Raw genomic sequence first — 25,601 nt, 5'->3', positions numbered from 1 at the left:
ACACAGAATAAAATTGAGGAAATGGTTTTTAAAAATTAGATACATACCAAAGTAGTGGCGAACCTCTGGATGATTCTGAGGCTTCCCAGATCTTCCTTGAGCCTTTGGCCATGCTCATGTCGAGCACATCCGTACTGGGCATGTGCGAACATGCTCTGCACATACCCAGTCAATCTAAGATGCTCGGCTGTGCACAGGCAGCGTCAGTTTACTGGGAATGCGCAGACTGTACTTACAAATGCCCAGTATGGATGTGCTCTCACACTGTGGGAGCGGAGCAAAGAGAAGCATATTCGTCAAGCTGTTGTCAAATATGTTTAGAGGAACCCAGCACTGGAAATGTGAGCTGCATGGAGATCAGAGAGGCCTCTTGACTATCCAGAGGCTAACTACTACTGAGGGAAGTATAGATTTTTAATCCATTCCTCATTTCAGGTACACTTTAAAGAAGACAATGTCATACAAAAGGCATTAAATGTGTCCCATTTTATACATTCTGCCACTAGGGCAAGTCATAGTGCACAATTGAGTGTAAAAACTGTGACTTGAGCGGTTAGACTGCAGCATGCAGACAGTGGAAGGTGACCTGGCTTGCTATATTCAGCTGCCTTTTTAGCAGTAGCCTTGTGTAACCGTGCACCAACTGTGGCAATTGGCAAATCCAGCCCAGGCTGCAAGGCCTTGCAATATCTATATGACAAATTCTTAACATAAAGGTGACATTGCACTAAAGTGTATCTGAGATGAGAGAAACCATAGGATTTTTACTTACCTGGGGCTTTCTTCCATCCCCTTGTAGTCTGTCAACTCCTTTTGCATCTTCCAGTCTCCTCCGTTCTGCCGCTGTCAACCCTGGTAAAGTCCCCAACTGGCTCAGTCATGAACAACTGTGCACATGTGACCTCTACTTGATGGTGCTCCCATTCTGCGCCTTCGCAGTTAGTTAAGGCTTGTAACTGCACAGGCACACAACACTTCCAGCCACAAGAGCACCATCGAGGAGGGGCTCAGCCAGGGCTACTCAAGTGCAGTAGCCCGTCATACAGACTTTAATTTGGCTATAGCAGCTTATCGGACTGGCCAGCGAGCAAGGCCGGATTTATACTCTTTGTACCCTTAGGCCAAGTATGTTGTGGCTCCCCTTTCATGAGCTGCAGTGCTACCGATTCCATGTGCTGCCCCCTCTTCCATGTGTAACATCCATGTGTACTGCAGCCCTTTTTTTTAATGAACAGCTCCCTTGGAGCATCAGTTTTCCTTTTTCATGTGTTGCTCTCCATTTTCAGCCACCACTTTCATATGTAGAAACCCCTCTTTCATGTCCAGGTGCCCCTTGGGCTGCAGCCACCCAAGGCCCAGTTTTTTTCAAATGAGATAGGAATAGTTTGGGAAGTGCTGTTAGGTATGGGTGTATCCTTTTAAATGCTTAACTCTTTGTTTACGGTTATCAAATTACTTTTAGGCCCCGTTCATATCACGGAACGCAGGCGCGTTCCGTTCAGAACACAACGCACAGGAACGCATGTCATGTGCGTCTCTGTGCGTTGCGTGGCTGATCCCATTCACTGAAAGTGAATGGGACAGCCGCGCATTTTGCTAGGAAACGCGTGAAGCATGCGTTCCCGGACCGCACAGGTCCGGAACGCATGCAGTGTGAACATCAGACAGTGCACTCTATGCACTGTCTGATGTCGTGCGTGTCGGCCTCCCGCACGCGTTCCCGAAACGCGGACGGGAACGCGTGCAATGTGAACGGGGCCTTACACTTACTGACCGCATCTGACAGAGCTACTCATTCATGAAGGGAGGGGGATTTCCTTCACACTGCATCTGGTAACCCTGTGAGAGAAAGCTCTCGCTGCCTATCTCTGACTGAGCTGTCTGCAGAGAGCAGAGGAAATGTAACTTGTTTGTAATTGTATGTGAAACCTGATATGCCTTTTCATATGCAGTCTGACATGCAAAGAACAGTCTAATATTGAAGGAACAATTAAATTAAAGATAAGCAGCGTCTCTTCCTTGGAACTAATATCCCACCATGGAGAGGAGGCTAACCAATACAGTAAGCTTATATCAAATGGATTGTTCAATGGTCACACAGCCTCGCAAAGTATACCAAGTTGCAATTTATTATATCAAAATTTCATAAGAGACACCAGGCCTCACATAGATGTAAATACCACATAGTAATTCATCACAGTAGAAAAAACACACATTTAAAAACAATGATCGGATTGCATATTGACGCAGACAGCGTTATCAAACTATGACATACCATAAGGGTTTGATTCAGTGGATGTAGAGGCAGATTTTATCTGGCCAGATAGTAAAAAGCTGCCACACTCAACTTCCGTCCGCGCACTCACTCATCACACATACATGTGCCATGTGTCTAATGGTGGGGGGCCCCCTTTAAAGGAATCAATATCTCCAGCAGTTCAGTCCACAGAAGAATGACATAGGGACTTGCAATGTCTGCCGTTAGTTTTACAACATGAGGGATTAGCTCTCACCAAGACTTGCTCACGTAGGTGTCTAGTCACTGGAACTCCGCTGCCACCTGCAATGTGGTCCAGACCGCTTGGAGGACTTAAAAACGTTGTGCTACCGGCTCCAACTGCCCGCTCACTCCACCGCGGAGGACGCCAAGCCGGAGTTCCGTGACTCACGTGTGTGAATGAGTGCTGCAGGACACGCAGCTGCGTCAGCTCCGCCCACCGACGCGTTTCACGTCCGCATTGGACATTTCATCAGGGTGTGGTTTTGCAACATAGACGTCACCTCTTATATGGAACTGAGACTCCGCCTTTAGCATCACATTGCCATGACAGCCATTCAGATTTTAAACACGGCATGGTACATGCAACGCGGACTATTTTAGTTACATTTCGCATTATAGCAGTGTGAATGTGGGTTAAGGGTGAGCACCACCCGTCCATTAGCGCCCATATCAGCATCATTCAGGACCGTCCATTATCTCATTTGATTCATACTGATTGCAGTCCAACCGTACTGTTCATGATCGCATATATAAGTAGAAGTTCATTTCCATGATGTTTCCATTTGATCACCATTATTCCTATCCCATCAGAGCGAGCAGTTTTGTTTCATCATATATACAGAGCACCAGTCCCATCAGACTTATTCTTATCATTTTACATATATATCCATGCATATTCATATGCATAGACACAGGGGCATCGACAGCAGGCACATAATGTCTCTGATGGCATCATGATCACTCACTGCGGGTCCATTCAGACGCCATGCTTTACCCATCCATATGGATCACTCAAGATAGGGGAGGAAATATATTTATTATGAAAGGATAACTCCTTCCACAAAATACGTACAACCATATAGGTTCTACCCTACATGGAGTACTATATCATAGATGAAAAGGGTTTTTTTTAGTGGGTTAATACCTCGACTCATCAGTTATATTTATTAGCTCTCAGAAAGGGGGAAAGATCCAATTCAGCATTTAGCCCACTGGGCACCACAGTGTTAAGTTTAAAGATCCACATTGCCTCCTTACAATAGAGTATTTCGTCAAAGTCACCCCGTCTGTTAGATATTTTTAGTTTAAAGATCCCCTTGACCGTGGTGCCACTTAGACTATTTTGATGGTACTCCTTATAATGATCATAAATAACCCCAATTGATTTACCTTTGGTTATCTTTGCAAAATGTTCGAGTACCCGCTCCTTTAGGGCCCTTTTGGTCTTATCGATGTATTTGAGCCCGCAGGGACATTGTATCATGTACACCACCTTTGTGGTGTCACAATTGATAAAAGAATTGATAGAGTACTCCTTGTCACCATTGCTAGTCTCAAACACATCGGCTCGATCCACATGTGGGCACAGTTTACACTTGGAGCATTTAAACATCCCCGTTGGTTTCCTACTGTCAAGCCATGTTGAGGGACCTTTCATTAGCTCACTATGTACTAGTCTGTCTTTTAGATTAGGTGCTCGTCTAGCTGTTAGTAATGGTCTGGGTCCAACTATCTTGGCCACCTCTTTGTCTGAGGTAAGTATTGGCCAGAATTTATTCAATAATTCACGTAAATTGTTCCAGTGGGCTCCAAAGCCGGTCACAAGGCGCATATGTCCCCCCTCCTCATCCCTAGGCGGCATCCCTCCTGGCATTAGCAACTGTTTTCTGTCCAATTCCTATGCTCGCCGCAGGGCATTTCGAAGCAATGAATGCGCGTAACCGCGTTCGCGGAAGCGTTGGTACATACTGCGGGCTTCCTTTCTGAAGTCCTCATCTCTACAACAATTCCTCCGAAGACGGAGGAACTGTCCATATGGGATTCCTTTCTTCAGGGATGACGGATGGTGGCTGGTTGCATGTAGGACAGTGTTGCCAGCCGTGGGTTTACGAAATGTCGTTGTGACAATTGTCTCGCCCTCAATTTTCAGCAAGAGATCCAAAAAGGAAATCTCTATGCCGGATGAAAAGGTCAAACGAATGTTTTTAGTATTATTGTTCAATTTGAACATAAATTGTGCCAATTCAGCAGCAGTGCCCGTCCATACCACCATCACGTCGTCAATGAATCTTATCCAGAGGGCGACGTGTGCACCGTACTCAGGGCTGGGATATACCTGTTCCCGTTCCCAGAGTCCTAAATGTAAATAAGCATAGGCCGGTGCACACGACGCCCCCATTGAAGTTCCCCGCAGCTGTTGATAGAACTGCCCTTCAAAAACGAAGCAATTTCGGGTAAGGATTAGCTTCATGGCCTCCACTATAAAAGCATTATGGGCCATAGAGGAGGGATGCCGCTCACGGAGGAAGAAGGACATAGCCCGGAGCCCCTCCTCATGGGGAATCGACGTGTAGAGCGATTCCACGTCGATCCCGACAAGGATGGACCCCGGGGGTACCCTGAAGCCGGCCAGGACACCCAGGACATCACGTGTGTCTTGTATATAGGACGGTAAGGCCTGGACTAGCGGGCAAACTTTTTTGTCCACATACTGTCCCAAACGCTGAGTTGGACTACCAATCGCCGAGACGATTGGTCGTCCTGGCGGATTGACCGTAGACTTGTGTATCTTAGGAATCACATACAATGTTGGTACATTATAAGTAATATAATATTGAAGGAAACCTTTGCAAATAAAACATTCCAACTGAACTAAAATCAACACACAATGAATTAACGCTTTTGCCTCTGATATTTAACATGAAAAGTAGGAAAATGTTTACACAGCTACTTAGACATTATTTTTATATTGTCATTTTAGAACACTTGGTTTGATGCTGTTCCTTTAAGTAGTGCTAATTACCTTTTCCAGTGGCTAAAAAAAACTTTTGCTAGAAGAATTATATTTTTTTAAGCTACCGGCTGCAGAAATAATATCAAGATACTAAGTAAATAGACAATGAGGTTATTGCCACAGTGTATAAATGGAACAATATAAATGAGGGAAATGTCATACATGGTTTGTGCCAATTCGGCTTTTGTTTGCTTAGCAATCTGTCTGCCGATTTACTGCATGTTAGACAGACTTAAGACGGGGGTCATGGAACACCTCTTTTAGGAAATGACAAATCACTTGGTGTAGGGTATGTAAAAAGTATACATCCAGCATTACATATCCTTTAAAGTCTATTTATTTGACACTAATTAACCTCCTCGGCGTTCTATTGAGATCGCCAGGGAGGCTGCGGGAGGGTTTTTTTTTAATTAAAAAAAAACTATTTCATGCAGCCAACTGAAAGTTGGCTGCATGAAAGCCCACTAGAGGGCGCTCCGGAGGCGTTCTTCCGATCGCCTCCGGCGCCCATAATAAACAAGGAAGGCCGCAATGAGCGGCCTTCCTTGTTTTGCTTAGATCGTCGCCATGGCGACGAGCGGAGTGACGTCATGGACGTCAGCCGACGTCCTGACGTCAGCCGCCTCCGATCCAGCCCTTAGCGCTGGCCGGAACTTTTTGTTCCGGCTGCGCAGGGCTCAGGCGGCTAGGGGGGCCCTCTTTCGGCGGCGATCAGGCAGCACACGCGGCTGGCAAAGTGCCGGCTGCGTGTGCTGCACTTTATTTGATAAAAATCGGCCCAGCAGGGCCTGAGCGGCAGCCTCCGGCGGTGATGGACGAGCTGAGCTCGTCCATACCGCTCAGGGGGTTAAGGAACTTATAAAAAGATAAGAACAAGCTGTGCCTACCAAGAACTAGAAAAACATGTGCCTCAAGTTCAGCCGTAAGTGCTTAACCATTTATATAATCAACATTTAAATGAAATTCATAAAACAAGCCAGCGTTCCAGCTGATCATTAATTATCCCTAAAGAAATTAGAGTCGTCTGTTCTCTGAAATGCTTCATACTTATAACAACATAAAAAATCCCTGCAAGATCTAGGAGCTTATAGACAAAAGTGCACCAGAGGGACAGACAGAGGCTGGATCTAGCTTGTAACCTATTCTTCAGAGTCTTTCCTAACTAGTAGTCACCCAACATGAAAAATCAGGGTAAAGATACACTATGTTAGTATTTCAACAAATTAGACATTACATTAAGCATCAATCTAAGGAAAATCTATTTTTGATTGAAATTGCATTCTTTGGCAGATCAATCCCAGCAGAAGTTCAGGACCAAAAGGTGGGAGCTGGTCAGAGGTGGGACAAGGTCCTCCAGCACCCAAGGCTGAGACACCAAAGTGCGCCCCTCCATCCCTCCCACCCCAGCCGTCACACACTGATTGCTATTAGACTAAGAGGTGCCACAGGGCCCACAACCTCCCCAACACCTTAATATCTAGTTATCTGGCTTGCAGTCACTGCTATGTATCCCCTTTTCTTATTTCTTTCTGTTTCAAACACAATTAGGAATGACAGCTGAATGAATTGTGCGCCCCCTCTTACACTGCGCCCTGAGGCTGGAGCCTCTCCAGCCTCTGCCTCGGCCCGGCCCGGCCCTGGAGCTGGTGGGGCCTGAGGGTTGCAGCAGGATGTGATTAAGCGACAGGCAGCCTACAGGGCCAATCAAAGTGCAGGAATCTCATACTTTGAAGCTACTGGACCCGCTAGGCTCTGGGCGGGTTCAGTGGAACGCTCGTTAAGAGTAATGAAGTGCCCTTTACAATAGCTAATCGCAGCATAATTTCACTGCACACACTATGGCTGCATAGCGTGCGCAGGCAATTATAACACTCTCTGCACTCATCAGCTTTGTAAATCAGGTCCTATGACCAGAGCCGAGACAAGGTCCTCCAGCCCCCAAGGCTGAGAAACCAAAGTGCGCCCGCCCTCCATCCCTCCCAATCCAGTCGTCACACACTGATTGCTATTAGACTTAGGCGCCCCAGGGCCCCCAACACCTTAATCTCTAGTTATCTGGCTTGCAGTCTCTGCCATGTATCCCTTTTTCTTATTTCTCTGCTTCAAACACAATAGTGGAATGAAAGCTGAGTGAATTGTGCACTGCGCCCTGAGGCTGGAGCCTCTCTCGCATCTACCTCGGCCTGGCCCTGTACATGGGGGAGTATTAAGTATACATGGGGGAGTATTTAGTATAAATGGGGGAATATTAAATATAAATGGGTGAATATTTAGTACAAGGGGGAGTATTTAGTATAAATGGAGGTGTATTAAAGAGACTCCGTAACAAAAATTGCATCCTGTTTTTTATCATCCTACAAGTTCCAAAAGCTATTCTAATGTGTTCTGGCTTACTGCAGCACGCTCTACTATCACCATCTCTGTAATAAATCAACTTATCTCTCTCTTGTCAGACTTGTCAGGCCTGAGTCTGGAAGGCTGCCAAGTTCTTCAGTGTTGTGGTTCTGCTATGAACTGCCACTTCCAGGCCCTTCTCTGCACACTGCCTGTGTGATATTTAGATTAGTGCAGCTTCTCTCTGTTCTATTATCTTTTACAAGCTGGATAAATCCTCCTCTGAGCTGGCTGGGCTTTCACATACTGAGGAATTACATACAGGCACAGCTGTCTGCACTCTGCAGGAAGAAATAGCCTGACACTTCAGTGGATAAGAGCTGCAGGGGGAAAGAAACACACAAATGATCTCTTGAGATTCAAAAGAATGGCTGTATACAGCCTGCTTGTGTATGGATGTATTTTCTATGTGTGGACATACTGTACATAATCTACTTCCTGTTTTGGTGGCCATTTTGTTTGTTTATAAACAAACTTTTTAAAACTGTTTTTAACCACTTTTAATGCGGCGAGGAGTGGCGAAATTGTGACAGAGGGTAATAGGAGATGTCCCCTAACGCACTGGTATGTTTACTTTTGTGCGATTTTAACAATACAGATTCTCTTTAAGTATAAATGGGGGAGTATTAAGTATAAATGGGGGAGTATTAAGTATAAATAGGGAAGTATTTAGTATAAATGGGGAAGTATTTAGTATAAATAGGGAAGTATTTAGTATAAATGGGGAAGTATTTAGTATAAATGGGGAAGTATTTAGTATAAATGAGGGAGTATTTAGTATAAATGGGGGAGTATTTAGTATACATGGGGGAGAATTTAGTATAAATGGAGGAGTATTAACCACTTGACCTCCAAGGGTTTTTAATAATAATGAAAATGTATTTCATTTTTCTATGGGAAGGTGTATAATAGGGTATTTGGATGTGGTTTTACTTTTTGGCCACAAGATGGAGATACAGAGTTAGTGTGTTCTAAAAATAGAAACAGAGCCAAGTGTTTATTATTTGTTTATATTTATGTAAACACGGGAGGAAATGGGGAAGTATTTAGTATAAATGGGGGAGTATTTAGTATATATGGGGGAGTATTTAGTATATATGGGGGAGTATTTAGTATAAATGGGGGAGTATTTAGTATAAGGAGTACTTAGTATAAATGGGGGAATATTTAGTATAAATGGGGGAGTATTTAGTATAAATGGGCAAGTATTTAGTATAAATGGGGGAGTATTTTGTATAAAGGGGGAGTACTTAGTATAAATGGGGGAGTATTAAGTATAAATGGGGCAGTATTTAGTATAAATGGGGGAGTATTTAGTATAAGGAGTACTTAGTATAAATGGGGGAGTATTTAGTATAAGGAGTACTTAGTATAAATGGGGGAGTATTTAGTATAAATAGGGGAGTATTTAGTATACATGGGGGAGTATTTAGTATAAATGAGGGAGTATTTAGTATAAATGAGGGAGTATTTAGTATAAATGAGGGAGTATTTAGTATAAATGGGGAAGTATTAAGTATACATGGGGAAGTATTTAGTATAAATGGGGGAGTATTTTGTATAAAGGGGGAGTACGTTGTATAAAGTGGGGAGTATTTAGTATAAATGGGGGTGTATTTAGTATAAGAGGAGTATTTAGTATAAATGGGAAAGTATTAAGTATACATGGGGGAGTATTTAGTATAAAGGGGGAGTACTTTGTATAAAGGGGGAGTACTTTGTATAAAGTGGGGAGTATTTAGTATAAATGGGGGAGTATTTAGTATAAATGGGGGAGTATTAAGTATAAATGGGGGAGTATTTAGTATACATAGGGAAGTATTTAGTATAAATGGGGAAGTATTTAGTTTAAATGAGGGAGTATTTAGTATAAATGAGGGAGTATTTAGTATAAATGGGGGAAAATTTAGTATAAATGGAGGAGTATTAACTACTTGACCTCCAAGGGTTTTTAATAATAATGAAAATGTATTTCATTTTTCTATGGGAAGGTGTATAATAGGGTATTTGGATGTGGTTTTACTTTTTGGCCACAAGATGGAGATACAGAGTTAGTGTGTTCTAAAAATAGAAACAGAGCCAAGTGTTTATTATTTGTTTATATTTATGTAAACACGGGAGGAAATGGGGAAGTATTTAGTATAAATGGGGGAGTATTTAGTATATATGGGGGAGTATTTAGTATATATGGGGGAGTATTTAGTATATATGGGGGAGTATTTAGTATAAATGGGGGAGTATTTAGTATAAATGGGGAAGTATTTTGTATAAAGGGGGAGTACTTAGTATAAATAGGGAGTACTTAGTACAAATGGGGGAGTATTTAGTATAAATGGGGGATTATTTAGTATAAATGGGGGAGTATTTAGTATAAGGAGTACTTAGTATAAATGGGGAATATTTAGTATAAATGGGGGAGTATTTAGTATAAATGGGGGAGTATTAAGTATAAATGGGGGAGAATTAAGTATAAATGGGGGAGAATTAAGTATAAATGGGGGAGTATTTTGTATAAATGGCTGAGTATTTTGTGGGGGAGTATTAAGTATAAATGGGGGAGTATTAAGTATAAATGGGCAAGTATTTAGTATAAATGGGGGAGTATTTTGTATAAATGGGGGAGTATTTAGTATAAGGGGGGAATATTTAGTATAAATGGAGGCGTATTGAATATAAATGCAGGAGCATTAAGTATAAATGGGGGAGTATTTAGTATAAATGGGGAAGTATTTAGTATAAATGGTATAAATGGGGGAGTATTAAGAATAAATGGGGGAGTATTTAGTATAAATGGGCAGAGCCGGGACAAGGTCCCCAGCGCCGAAGGCTGACACCCCAAAGTGCGCCCCCCCATCCCTCCCACTCCAGCCGTCACACACTGATTGCGTTTAGAGTAAGAGGCGCCCCAGGGCCCCCATCACCTTAATCTCTAGTTATCTGGCTTGTAGTCTCTGCCATGTATCCCTTTTTCTTATTTCTCTGCTTCAAACACAATAGTGGAATGAAAGCTGAGTGAATTGTGCGCCCCCTCCTACACTGCGCCGAGGGTAGAGCCTCTCTCGCCTCTACCTCGGCCCGGCCCTGCCTATGACTGCCATTCCATTACTTTTTACTTCTCCCTTTGCATGAGCAGCGCAGCTTTGTAAATCAAGCCCTATGACTGCCAAGACAGAACATTTTACTTTTCCCTCTGCATCAGCAGTGCAGCTTTGTGAATCAAGCCCTATGACTGCCATTTCAGAACTTTTTACTTTTCTCTCTGCGTGAGCAGCGCAGCTTTGTGAATCAAGCCCTATGACTGCCATTCCAGAACTTTTTACTTTTCTCTCTGCGTGAATGCCTTTTAAGATTAAGATCTGTGTTTTGAGTTAAGTTACATAGGGGAATATCCAACCCCTTTAGATTGTAAACTCGCAAGGGCAGGGCTCTCTCCCCATTTTGTGTCTTGGAAATCATTCTACATTTTATTCATCATGTTATTTTTATCACTGTCATTACCACTTCTGTATTTTGTATGCTGTATCATTATTTGTATTTTGTCACTAATTATGTATCTTGTATATTAGTTTACACCATTGTCTGTATTATGTACCCCATGTTTGTTTCTTACTTTGTACAGCGCCACGGAATATGTTGGCGCTTTATAAATCAATAATAGTAAGAATAACCCCTATGTAACTTTAACTTTGTGACTGATCAATATCCAAACCAAAAAACACACAATTTATCAAATTCAACACCAAATAAAGCAAAATATTAGGCAGCATTTTCACCCCCAAAAAACAAAACAAACAAACAAACAAACACACACACACACACACACACACACACACACAAGGCAGCATTCATCCCCCATTCACTCCCAATGAAAATTCCTCTTAAAAATTTAGTTGATGCCCCCTAATATCCTGGTGTCAGCGGAGGATCCAGAAAACAAACATAATACACTGTATTTTTTGGACTATAAGACTCACTTTTTCTCCCCCTTTGAACGCCTGCCAATACGAACCTCCAACCAGCCGCAATGCCGGGGACTACCTGTACTGTGCACATGCAGAGGAGTACACAGAGGGGAATAGAGGACAGAGGCGTACACATTGGGGATACAGGAGGACACAAGGGGGACAGAGGAGGACACAGGGAGGCACAAGAGGTACAAGGGGGGCATAATCCACAAGATGCCCCTTCATCATGGAGAAATCAGGTTAGTTTATATTTTTTTCCCCTGGTGTTTGTCCTCTAAACCTATATGCGTCTTATGGTCAGGAGCGTCTTATAGTCCGAAAAATATGATACTCGCCTGTCAGGTGACTCCTCTCCAGTGCTGATCTCTAGTCTTCATTGCAGCAGCTCCAAAGCATTCTCACCTGTCCTGTTCTGCCCTGTCCAGAGAATGCAGTGTGGCAGGATTTCACCACATCCAATCGGGGTAACAGAGCTTCACACACTGTCTGTGCTATCCCCTTTTTCTGCTACTATGTTGTATATATACATACATACTGTGTTTTCCCTATTATAGAAGCCCTAGGCTCGCTACATGATTTAAAAAAAAAAAAAAAACTGCTGCGCTGCCCCCTGGCGGTTTTTAATAGACCGCCAGGAGGGTTAAAGGGAACCTAAACTGAGAAGGATATGGATTTTTCCTTTTAAAATAATACCAGTTACCTGCCTCTCCTGCTGATCCTGTGTCTCTAATACTTTCAGCCACAGCCCCTGAACAAGCATGCAGATCAGGTGCTTTGACGTCAGACTGGATTAGCTGCATGCTTGTTTCAGGTATGCGATTCAGCCACTACTGCAGCTAAAGAGTTCAGCATCGCTGCCAAGCAACTGTTATTGTTTAAAAGGAAGAATCCATATCCCTCTCAGTTTAGGTTCCCTTTAAGTGTTTGATAAAGCTTAGTGAATTGAGGCCTATGTGCGGAGAAAAAGAGGAACAGCACACCAACATCAAAACCTCATCCCAACTATGAAGTATGGTGGTGGGGGAAACATGGTTTGGGGCTGCTTTGCTGTGTCAGGGCCTGGATGGATTATCATCGAAAGAAAAATGAATGCCAAAGTTTATCAAGACATTTTGCAGGAGAACTTCAGGCCATCTGTTCAGCAGCTGAAGCTCAGCAGAAGATGGGTGTTGCAACAGGGCAATGACCCAAAGCATAGAAGTAAATCAACAACATAATGGCTTAAACAGAAGAAAATATGCCTTCTGTAGTGGCCCAGTCAGACTCCTGACGTCCACTCGATTGAGATGCTGTGGCATGACCTCAAGAAAGCAATTTACACCAGACATCCCAAGAATATTGCTGAACTGAAACAGTTCTGTAAAGAGGAATGGTCAAGAATTACTGACCATTATGCACATCTGATCAGCAACTACAGGAAACGTTTGGTTGAAGTTATTGCTGCCAAAGGAGGTTGAACTAGTTATTAATTCCAAGGGTTCACATAATTTTTCTACCTGCACTGTGAATGTTTACATGGTGTGGTGTGTTCAATAAAAACATGGAAACATTTAATTATTTGTATGTTATTAGTTTAAGCAGATTGTGATTGTCTATTGTTGTGACTTAGATGAAGATCAAATCACATTTTATGACCAATTTGTGCAGAAATCCATATAATTCAAAAAGGTTCACATACTTTTTCTTGCTACTGTATGTCCCTCGCTGCAGCTCCGCTCTCAGCCACTCACCTGGGGTTGGTGGCTTCTACGTATGCACAAGTGCACACACACGCTGCCCGCGGTCCTGTCACTGCCCCTGCGCAGAACGCATAGGAGCACAACTGCGAGCAGCACATGCACTTGCTCATGTCCAGAAGCCACCAACCTGGCCAGGTCATGTCCACTATGGAGGGGACCCCAGGAGAGGGGCTGGGTGTTACTAGCCCCAAAGATCAGTGGCACGTGCCCCGGATCTATTCAGGGGCGCCCCGGATGTCCCCCAGGCAGAGTCAGCTGTGGTGCCTCAATGGCGGGCATGCTGGGAGCTGTGGTGCATCAATTAGGGGTATGATGGGTGCTGTGGTGCTTCTATATGGGCATACTGGGTGCTGTGGTGCCATGCTGGGAACTGTTATGCCTTTATGGGGGCATGCAGGGGGCTGTGGTTGGTCTATGGGGTCATGCTGGGAGTTGTGGTGCCTCAAAGGGGGGCATGGGAGGGTGTCCACTAGAAGGTTAGGGAATGCTATTGGGTAACGGCCAGATAACGTGGCAGCAGGCCAGCCCGCCCAGCAGAAAGCCAGACCAACCAGCACAGAAGCCAGGTGACTAACTCTTATGCTTAAGTGACACTGCCTATCTATGTGATATGCTGCATTTTTGTATTAACCTCCTTGCCGGTCTAATTCCTGCCGGCAAGGAGGCAGCGCAGAACTTTTTAAAAAAAAATTTTAAATCATGTAGCGAGCCCAGGGCTCGATACATGATAGCCGCTGAGCAGCGGCATCCCCCCACCCACTCCGATCGCCTTCGGCGATCAGAGTAAGTATGAAATCCCATTCAGAACGGGATTTCCTGCAGGGCTTCCCCGGTCGCCATGACGACGGGGCGGGATGATGTCATCGGGATGTCACAGGGAATCCAGATCCACCCCTCAGCGCTGCCTGGCACTGATTGGCCGAGCTGAGCTCATGATAACCGGCAAGGAGGTTAATGGAGAGGGGCCTTCATCCAACATTTTGCTGGGCAGGCCTACTTAGACGGCTGTTAAGTTCATGTAAATTTGGCTCCACCAATGACCACACCCACATTCTGGTGCGTGACCACACCCATTTCTGGCTGGAATGCCTAAAAGTGCCCCAGCTCTCTTAGGATCCTAGCAACGCCCCTGGCTGACAGCAGAGATGCGGCAAAGGACACATAGGTTTCTAAGGGCTGGAAGAAGCTGCAGGTAAGTAAATCTGCAGACATTTCGTTCACTTCCTGTATCCTTTTAGTTGAGTTCACTTCATGTATCCTTTAGGTGTGCAAGATATAAAATGCTAAGACCATGGAAACCAGTTAAGAACCTGAAAGCCAAACAGAGACAGAGTCCTGGAATTAATACCTGATATCAGATGACTGTCATGCAGAGATAAGCAAACCCGATTTCGATAGCAAGCCAGAGGTCATACACGGGAGATAGTCCAAAGGAGTTGTCAGAATGTCAGAGGAGGTAACGACAGGAGTTCAGATAAGAGCAAACCCTGGCAGTTAGAAGATACCACAGGAACTCAAAACAGGAAGAGACTTATGTAAGCAACAACCAATCAGAGAATGCATGCAAATCAGACTCACCAGGAGAATAATCAGTCCAGAGTGAGTACAGCAGAATTTGGCTGCATGCCTACAGCTGCTACATGCAAACCATGCTCAACACAACCTAATTAGCCTAGTGAGAACCAGGATATATTTGCTGCAATACTTGGAACTGTCACTGGGTGACCGCAATGTTCCTGTCAGATCTCCGTCTAACAGATCAATGCAAAGATAATTTGCAACTGAAGAGAGAGGTACATGGAGGCTGCCATGTTTATTTCCTTTTAAGCAATACCAGCGTCTGGCAGCCCTGCTGACCCTCTGCCTCTAATGTTTTCAGCCATAGGGCCTGATTCACAAAGCGGTGCTATCAGTTAGCACCCTGGTGAAAAGCCCTTTATCATGCCTAAACTCTGTTTAGGCATGATAAGTTTAGGTGTGATAAGTTTAGGTGTGATAAGTTTAGGCGTGATAAGTTTAGGTGTGATAAGTTTTTAGGCGTGATAAGTTTAAGCACCAACTGGGTTAGCACCGCAGTGCACAGCTGATCAAAAGTTTTGCGCTAGCAAAGTCTGGTGCACTTTGCATAGAGTTTAATGGCGCTGCTTTGCGTGCGGGACTTTGCATGCGATCTAAACTTATCTAAACGTATCATGCCTAAACTTATCATGCCTAAACTTATCATGCCTAAACTGAGTTTAGGCATGATAAAAATGGTTATCACGCCTAAAGTCTCTAACTAGGATAGCACCGCTTTGTGAATCGAGCCCATAGGGCTCGATTCACAAAGCGGTGCTATGGGCTCGATTCACAAAGCGGTGCTAACCCAGTTAGAGACTTTAGGCATGATAACCATTGCACCATGCTGGTGAAAAGCCAGTTTAGGTGTGATAAGTTTAGGTGTGATAAGTTTAGGCATGCTAAGTTTAGATAAGTGTAGATAGCGTGCAAAGTCCCACACGCAAAGCAGCGCCATTAAACTCTATGCAAAGTACACCAGACTTTGCTAGCGCAGAACTTTTAAACAGCTGTGCACTGCGGTGCTAACGCAGTTGGTGCTTAAACTTATCATGCCTAAACTTATCACACCTAAACTTATCACACCTAAACTTATCATGCCTAAACTGAGTTTAGGCGTGATAAAGGGCTTTTCACCAGCGTGCTAACTGTTAGCACCGCTTTGTGAATCGAGCCCCTAGTGTTTCTGACATTGTCAGATCTGACAGATTAGCTGCATGCTTGTTTCTGGTATTATTCAGACACTTCTGCAGCCAAACAGATCAGCAGGGCTGCCAGGCAACAGGTATTGTTTAACCATTGATGCTGCGTGGACATGAGCTTCACGTCCGCAGCGGCAAATGCTAGAGCCGCAGGCACGCGCTAGTCACGTCCCTCCAGTTTGGGGGGCTGTGCAGGTGATCCTGTGGGGCAGATGCCCGCGATCGCGCTGTTACCAGGAGCAGGAGGAGATTGGCTGCAGGAGACAAAAGTCCCCTGTGCCAATCCGTACATTACCGCTGGGAATAAACACTGTTTTTGATCAAAAACAATTTTTAATCTTACATAGAGTGACGCGATCTCCCACCGCAATTTCTGCCAGTTTCCGCCACCTGATCATAAACCTCCCTGGCGGTCTATTAAAGCTGCCAGGGGGCAGCGCAGGACTTAAATTTTTTTTTTAAAATCATGTAGCTAGCCTAGCACTAGCTACATGATAGCCGCTGTGCAGCAGCATCCCCCCACCCCCTCCGATCGCCTCCGGCAATCAGCGCAAACAGGAAATGCCGTTCAGAATGGGATTACCCATTTGGCTTCCCCCGTTGCCATGGCGATGATAGTCATCGACGTCGTGACGTCATCGGGAGTCCCGGTCCACCCCTCAGTGCTGCCTGGCGCTGATAGGCCAGGCTGCGCAAGGGGTCGGGGGGGGGGCGGCGAATCAGCGTGGAGCGGCGGCGATCAGGATGTACACGCAGCTAGCAAAGTGCTAGCTGCATGAACAAAAAAAAATATGCAAATCGGCCCAGCAGGGCCTGAGAAATCCTCCTGCGCGCGTAGACCAGAGGTCGGGCTTACCGCCAGGGAGGTTAAATTTATGAATGGGAACAATGTTCCCATTCATTATTCTCCCCACCGAAGCTGTGATCGTAGGCTTCCAATCGAATCCTGTGTCACTTCCCTAGTTACAATGTAACAACACATTGCATCCTATGTAGCGTACTTGTACGCTACATAGAATGTTGCTCAGCGGGAACATCTAGTGGCCAAATAGTAAAATACACCTACTGACTTTAGGGGGGGAAAAAAATAATATCTATGTCAAAAGGGCATATAATTATTAAATAATGGGCTAAAAATTAGTGATGGATGTAAAACTGAAAAAATGCACCTTTATTTCCAAATGAAATATTGTCACCATACATTATACTAAGGATATAATTGTAATGTTGCAATAACCAGGACAAATGGTCAAATAAAATGTGTGGATTTTAATTATGGTAGCATGAATTATTTTAAAACTGTAATGGCTGAAAACTGAAAAAAATGGCTTTTTCCATTTTTTCCTTATTCCCATTATAATGCATTTAGAATAAAATAATTCTTAGCATAATGTACCACCCAAAGAAAGCTTAATTGGTGGTGGAAAAAAACAAGGTATTTTGTTGTAATAAGTAGTGATAAAGTTATTGGGAAGTGAATGGGAGGAGCGCTGAAATGTGAAAATTCCTCTCGTTCATAAGGTGAAAAATACCCGCGGGCTGAAATAGTTAAAAGGAAATAAACATGGTAGCCTCCATACTCTTCTCACTTCAGTTGCCCTTTAAGGAGCCCATAAATCAGACGATGTAGCAGATCAACCAAGAGACAGATCTCTTACTGATTAAATCTGATCAGAGAGAGATTTGTTGCCTGACTGTACACCACAGGCTAATTCCCGATCAATTTCAGCATGAAATCTCTCACGAACCAGCTTTATGATGCCGCATCCGCTATCTGTCCGCCCCATGTTACGCTGGCTATCACATAGGGAGCATGAATGCGGATTGCGGATGGAGCCCGAAGCCAGCAACTGACATGGACAGGTAAAGTACACTGCACGGGGGTACTAAATTGGTCGCATGGTTGATGGGGCATGCTCTTGGTGGCACCAATATTTATCCAATCTGATTATAATAATGGAGAAAGAGGGTCAATCAGCCGCCAAGTCGCCTGATGTATGGCCACCTTCACACCTTTCTTGCTAAGTGAGGCCTTTAATCCCTCTGATTTCATTAGCTGCCTGTCTTTGTACCTGTTCTAGAACATCAATGTCCTTCCTAGAGTGTTGTGCCCAAAACTGTATACTGTACTCCAGACGTAGCATCACAAGTGATTTATACAGAGGGAGTAGTGTACTAGGCATCTTTTGATTTTATTCCCCATTTTATAAATCCCAGAATTGTATTTTTAACACATACATCTAAGACACAATTTGTTCCAGAGTTTTTCCCCCATATAGCTGTCATTTACAATAGGAAGAAAAGATGTGACAGGTTTTTGACAAGTCCAACTCCTAATGGAGTAGTCTTATTCTCAGCCTTTTTTCTTTTCCAATTGATATATTTTTTAAACTTCTTGGACTTGGCTTTACATCACAAGCCACTTGTTTTTTCCACTTCCAGTTTTTCAAGTCTGGCTTCCTAAAAAGCCACATGAAGGGGGCAGACTGACTAGGAAGATAAAATGCTACCTTGAATCTAAACTAAACTGAAACGACTCATCTGTAAGCCACATCAACTAGTAGCTCATCACCTCCAACAATTCTATGGCATGTCCTTCTCTGGTGAGAGACCAGCTGTCAATGTGGGTCATGGAAACTTAACCAGTTTTTATTTTGCCACTTATGAAATCCATGCATTTGGACATCCAACTAAGCAACTAATGTCTAGGTTTTCCAATACTTGTGCAGCATGAGGGCCATCCTGAATGAATATAGTTTAACTAAATTGTTTCGGAAGGTCATCCTAATTCACAGATGTTGATAAGATTCCACAGTGATTGCTAGTTTAGGACTGGTTCAGGATACAGAATCAGCTTAGTGCATGGACATTGCAGTAAATGGATAATGAAAGGCCCAGAGAGATCATTTATTTGAAATCACATTCACCAGACCCTGTAATAGATATAACGGACAATTGCCAGCTGATGCTGATGTCCATTATTTCCACAAATCTGGGACATTTGCAGATATTTGCTCTCAGCAGAAATTGCTGATTATGAGAATCATTGTTTAAACAAGAATAACAAAAGTCCTAACCATAAAGAACTTCTGTCATGATCCACCCCACTGCATAATTGTCACAATAGTGAAAGGGAAGCTTAGGGAAAACATATTTAAATCTACCCCCTGAAGCTCTCAAATGGTCCACTGATCTGGGATCAGAATTATTCCTTAAGAAGATTCTCATTTGTCAGATCAGTGGGGTTTCCAGAATCCACAATAAGCCCCCCCCCCCCCCCCCCTTGACATTCACAAGGCTGCTTTGCCAAAGGGAGAATATTCCTCCCCTCCTCTTGCCGCCAAGCACTCCCATGTCAATGACTATGTGGGCTGGTACTGATTAGGCTGCAGAGACCCATACATCAGGGGTGTCAAGCTCAAATACAAAGTGGGCTGAAATTGAACACTGGGACCTAGTTGTGGGCCAACCTCAATGTCTACTGGTCACCTTCCTTATATATTTCCCTGGTGTCTAATAGCCCCCTCCCTTCCCTATACAAATCCCTGGTGTCTTTTGGACCTCCTTTCGCCTCTATACAGTTCCCTTGTGTCTAGTGGCCCACCCTCCCCTATACAGTTCCCTGGTGTTTAGTGCTTTCCCACCTTCCCCTAATGGTTTCCCTGGTGTTCTAGGGCTTCACCTCCAGTATAGCTTCCCTGGTGGTCTAGAGTGGGCTAAACATAATGGAAAGTAGGGAAGCCACTTAGGGGCCAAATTTAATGGCTCTGAGGGACAGATTTGGCACGCGGGCCGGAGTTTGACATGTATGCCATACATGCTGGCTCAGCCGTTCTGGCAGTACCAGCCTGTATAAGGGACAAATGGCTAGGGGATTCTGATTTTTATTTTTTTTTATAGCATCGAAAAAAAGATCAGAAACTGATCTGGTAATAGTAAAGCAGTAGGACACAACTGATGCATGGTACTGAAAAAACCTCAGCAAACATAATAGAAATTACTTATCAATATGCCACTCTCAGGCCATCGTGTTAGCCATTAAACTGTAAGCAATGCAGGGACACAGAGTAATACTGTACTTGCTTGAAGCAACTTTTATAACACCTGCACCTGAATTAAACCCACAGCTGCTAAACTCAAATGTAACCTTTCTGGTAAATTTATACATTTACAGTTAGCTAATAATTGAAATGGAAACTTCATTTTTAATCATGTTAAATCACAAAGTGACTACCATAGCAAGACAGATGAAAAAAAATGGAAAATGAAATTTACGTCTATGGAAATGTGAAACAGCAGGAAAATGCTACTGATTTGTAGTAGTTGTTGTCCATTCAATACTATGCTTTCAGGCTTCTCGGCACACAGTGATGTATAAGATTACTCCCACACCTAATCTGCCAGAAAACTTACTTATGTGTGCAGTTTATGGTTCCAAAAACATTTTCAGAACAAACATTACTTGCGTTTGTGCTCTCTTAGAGATTAATCAGAGCTCTTGCCTATATCTTATTTCCCCTGCTGGAACCTCCACAGAATTCTTTTCCCATAAAGTCCCCACTCATCTCTTGTAATAGATGACTACAGCTACTCAGAGCTTTCTCCTAACCTTCCAGATCAATCTACTGTCACAAGTAAATCTCCTTCTGATACCTTTAAATTATAATGTAGTGGTAAAATAACAGATACGGTAAATTCAAAACCCCTAATTACCATGAGAACTGGATGATAGGAAGATTGGGTTGTAGCTGTACAATGAACTCTTACCAGCAGGAGAACCATAATGTTTACGTTCTATGAAAAATAAAGTGGCTGCAATGCCCATATCATGCCCAAGTGTAGTTCATGAACAAAGACCCAACACATACGCATGTATAGTCCAGTTGTGTAGAGGCTATCACTTGTGCTGCATCTTAGCTAATGACTTCAGACATGTTTCACATTTTCTAAAGTTAATGAAATTCATATAAACCACACACTTAAGTACCTTGTGCTGCAAAATCCATATCAATCTGTGAATAGACTACACTGTCCAAACTAACAAATAGCAAAAGAGTTAGAAACAGTATGCAGAGTTTGTGCAGAGTTTGTGTATATATACAGAGTACAGGCATGATTTACTGGGGGCCCGTTGGCTAGAGAACTTTAAACAGAGTAAAAAAAAAACCTGCCAATTTGAGTGGTATTTGGAAGGTCCAAAAGGACTTTCTGATTTGATCTTGAAGAGACCCCCCACCACCATCACCACCACAGCCCCAGGATCAATGCTGGTGCCACATGAGGTAATGATGTCTAAGGAGCCATGCTATTGAAGTGTAGGTAAGAAGGGGACCTGCAGGGTTCATTGCATACCGATTTTAATGTTCAATTGTGGTGGGTGGGTGTAAAAAAAAGGGGTTGGGTGGAGACAACAGCAAAAGTTTAACCAACTTTTTTTTCATCCCTGTAGGTGCATACACGTGACTGCAATTGCACAAACACTAATAATCTAATATGTCAAGAACCCATTCGATTATACATGATCACAGCAAGAAGTGTGATCTTTTGTCATCTATTAGCAGCATTTTTTAGTCCATCCAGGCCAGGAATGCAGGATCCGGTATGCTCTCAAGTATTTTTCTGCCTGGTAGAACCTCAGTAAAGCACGTCTATGTGTCCACAGTTGCCTCCATAAATGGGGGTACATGTCATCTTATCGTACCAAGATCTCTACGTACGCAGGCTAATATGTACAATATAATTATGACAATATCTAAGCTATATAAAGGCATACAAATTGTATGCCAATCTAGGCCCTTTCAGTTTATGTATCTCATTAGTATATTAATGAAGACAAATGAATCAGGATCTCACATTTCATCAAAGTGATCCATTCATATCCAGCCAATAATAATAGTTGAAATTGAGAATGATAAGTCAACAGTTGCCTTCCTTGACTAATAGCTCATTGCATACAATACATATACACAATTTAAACATCAGTCACACCAGTTCAGCCAGTGAAAGGTATGCAGGGACTTAATATCCAACAGTTCATGAAACAAATTGAAAACTTTGCCAAGCTTGATTTCTCCTACCCACCCAAAATACCCTTCACATCTTGCCTACACTGCACTCCAGTGGAGGGCACAAAAAAAGATTAGAGGCATAAAGGAATAAAATGGATTATCAGGAAGAGGAAAGATTAGGGAAATGGATAGAAGGAATGGTAGCAGACTGATAAGTAGCAGAGGAAGAGGCTGATTAGACACAGATAATTACACAGTGGCACACATCTAATAGATGAGTGGTATGAGGCACAGGCAAGCAAACTCAGAAGTAGTAGTTGAAGTGTGATCACCGGTAACAGGATGATGCAAAAACTAATACTGCAGTGTACCAGATGTCCGTGCAACAGTTAATCAGGGCAAAGTGATATGCCTAATTGCCAAGTGGCATGACTGACAAGCAACAAATCAGAATTGTACCAGATACTGTATAAATTCATGAATTATACAGGGACAAATGTACCAGAATTCAGCAAGGGTTAATGAGGATATAAATGTTCCATCAAGGCACAGCAATGGTTAATGTGAACAATATATGTCAGAGGAAATCAAAGATTAATGAGGCCAGATAGATGAACAGAGGGCAGAACAAGGGTTAATGTAAACAGAGAGCTATATCTGGGGCAGAGCAAGGGTTGGCCAATGCTGAGAGTCCTAACCATTAAAGAGCAAGGGTTAGCAAAGAGTGAGAGAGATGCCCAAAACAAAGAACTTACAGGGTTAAGAACAGCTGAAGGCTACAGAGATACGCAGAAAAGCAGACACAGAGCCATCTGGGGGTGTCTTAGGTTATCAGATCGGACAGTGGGGATGCAGCTTCTCTGGAGGAAACTCAAGATAGAGGGGTTCTAAGGAGGATGAGAAGCCAAGGACAGATATAGCTAGGAAGATGGACAGCTGAGGTGCAAGATGGGTTGGAAGACAGGTAGGGTGCAAGATGGGGTGATGGAAAGGTGGAGGAAAGAGTGGGTGGATGAACAGATGGGTTGCTGTATGGGAGGATGAACAGATGTAGTGCAAGATATAAGGATGGAGAGGTGGAATGCAATACAAGAGGATAGAGATGGAATGCAAGATGACAGATTTGTGAGTTGAAGGATAGTGTGATGGATAGGTGAAGTGCAGAATAAGAAGCTAGACAAGCGACACGCAAAATGAAATGATGGATCGATGATATGCAGGACTGAATCTTGGTCGAGTGGAGTGCAAGAGAAGACTGTGGACAGTAGAAGGTATTTGGACGAAACTCGATGGTCAGGCTATGCATGGGACAGAAAGGAAGCAGGATATAAAAAGGACAAAGGACAGATGGGAGTGTTGGATGGGATGATAGTTTAGCCATGGGGTGAGAAGATGGACAGGTGCATTTCAGGTGAGATCATGTACATGTATATACAGGAAGGAGTGACGAATGGCTGAGGTACATATCAGAATTACAGACAAATGAGATACTGAAAGGCATGAATCATGGTGCAGGATGGTGTGCTGAACAGTTCAGAAGCAGGATGGAGTGATGGAGATAGTGGTTGCAGAAGGACAGGGCAGGTGAGACGTTGACTGACTGACAAAGTATGAAGAGCAAGATGGAGTAATGGACAGAAGACGTACAGGAGGAAATTATGAATTAATGAGGTGCAGGATGGGGTGTTTGTCAGTTGAAATGTAGGATAAGGTAATGGACAAGTGATGTGCAGAACAGAGTGTTAAACATGTGAGATGCAGGAAAACGCAATACACAGGTGAGGTGCAGGATGCGGTGATCGACAGCTGGAATGCAGGATGCCATGATGCACAAGTACAGAATGGGATAATACACAGACAGGTTACAGGGTTAGGTGAGATAAAGGTGAGGTGCAGAAATGGTAAATGGACAAGTTAGGTGTATGTGAGATGGAGGATGGGATGATGGGCAAGTGGTGTGGTAAATAGGGTAATGCACAGGAGAAGGGCAAGATAGGATGATGGAGAGTTAAGATGAGAATGGGTAGACAGAAAGGTGACATGCAGGATGAGATGATGTACAAAGGACATGCCAGATGGGGTGGTGTGCAAGTGCAATGCAGGATAGAATGATGGAGAAGTGAGGAGCAGAATGTGGCGGTGGACAGATGAGATGGAAGACGGGCTAATGAGAAGGTGAAGTGCAGCATGGGTTAATTGATATCTCAGGTGTTGAATGGGCAAGTGAGCTGCGAGATAAGGTGGTGTACAGGTAAGGTGCAGGAGGAAATGATGGACATCTCAGGTGCAGGATGAGGTGGTGTACAGGCGAGGTGCAGGAGGGAATGATGGACATCTAGGGAGCAGGAGGAGGTGGTGGACAGGTGATGCGCAGGAGGGAATGATGGACATCTCAGGTACAGGATGAGGTGGTAGTCAGATGAGGTGCAGAATGGGATGATGAGGTGCAGGATGGGGTGTAGGACATCTCAGGTGCCGGATGAGGTGGTTTATATGTGAGCTGCAGGAGGGAATGATGGACAGTTCAGGTGCAGGATGAGGTGGTGTATATGTGAGCTGCAGGAGGGAATGATGGACATCTCAGGTGCAGGATGAGGTGGTGTATATATGAGCTGCAGGAGGGAATGATGGACATCTCAGGTGCAGGATGAGGTGGTGGGCAGGTGATGAGTAGGATGGGGTGATGGAGATGAACAGGTGAAGCGCAGGATGAGTTGATGGAAAGGCCAGATGCAGGTGGAAGTGACTGACTGTAGAAGGTAGTAGGATGAAGGATGACCTGGTGGAGTATGAACTGATCCGATGCTAGGGGCGAGTGGAAAGGTTCGTATACGAAGGATCGGGTCTTAGACAGGATCTGATTCTTGTTCAGGAAAAGACAGAGTGTCTGAATGCTTCTGCGATTGGGTTTTTTAGGGGACGGGAAATGGTTCTGCGTCAGTAAAAGATCAGCAAGTTGTGCTTGAGAATCGGTTCGGGTACGGTTCTGGTGCAGAGTACAGAGAGGTTCTAGTCGGTACCTGGCACGGAGAGCAGCGCGGTGAGGACCGGTCCGGTCAGCCAGCACAGGGTTCGGTACAGGTACATTTGGACCCCCCGCATGATGACACCGGCAGACTGAGGGGACAGATGATGATGGTGGCGGCGGCTCCGGGCTGTGTGACACCCGCAACACTCAGCGACACACTGCGCTCCCCCTCCCCCGCCGCCACTAGACTATTGGCTGTGCTGCGAGAGGGACACCCCCAAACATACACTGACAGCGCTATATACACCGTCTGACAGCCCTATATGCATTGCATCGGACACTGCCATTCACTGGCATCACAAGATACACAGCGTAACACCCGCCATACGCTGACACCCACATCTGCACTGATTATCACCCCAACCTGCAGTGACACCCCCATATATAATGCTCTGCACCCCATCCACATACACC

At 44.0% G+C, this 25,601-nt stretch overlaps 1 protein-coding gene across 1 annotated transcript in view; it reads right to left on the bottom strand.

Annotated features, from left to right (window-relative positions):
- The window catches only part of LOC137521317 (opioid-binding protein/cell adhesion molecule homolog), an 838,111-nt gene extending 812,774 nt beyond the window's left edge, over positions 1–25,337 (bottom strand). Inside the window, exon 1 of the mRNA XM_068240426.1 lies at positions 25,180–25,337. Within this exon, the coding sequence (XP_068096527.1) occupies positions 25,180–25,261 (82 nt within the window). The 5' untranslated portion in view covers positions 25,262–25,337. The remainder of the gene's footprint in view (positions 1–25,179) is intronic.
- Between the last annotated feature and the right edge of the window lie 264 nt (positions 25,338–25,601).

The sequence above is a fragment of the Hyperolius riggenbachi genome, chromosome 6 (assembly GCF_040937935.1).
Source record: "Hyperolius riggenbachi isolate aHypRig1 chromosome 6, aHypRig1.pri, whole genome shotgun sequence".
Classification (NCBI taxonomy): Eukaryota; Metazoa; Chordata; class Amphibia; order Anura; family Hyperoliidae; genus Hyperolius; species Hyperolius riggenbachi.
This window is presented reverse-complemented; position numbering and strand designations above follow the sequence as displayed.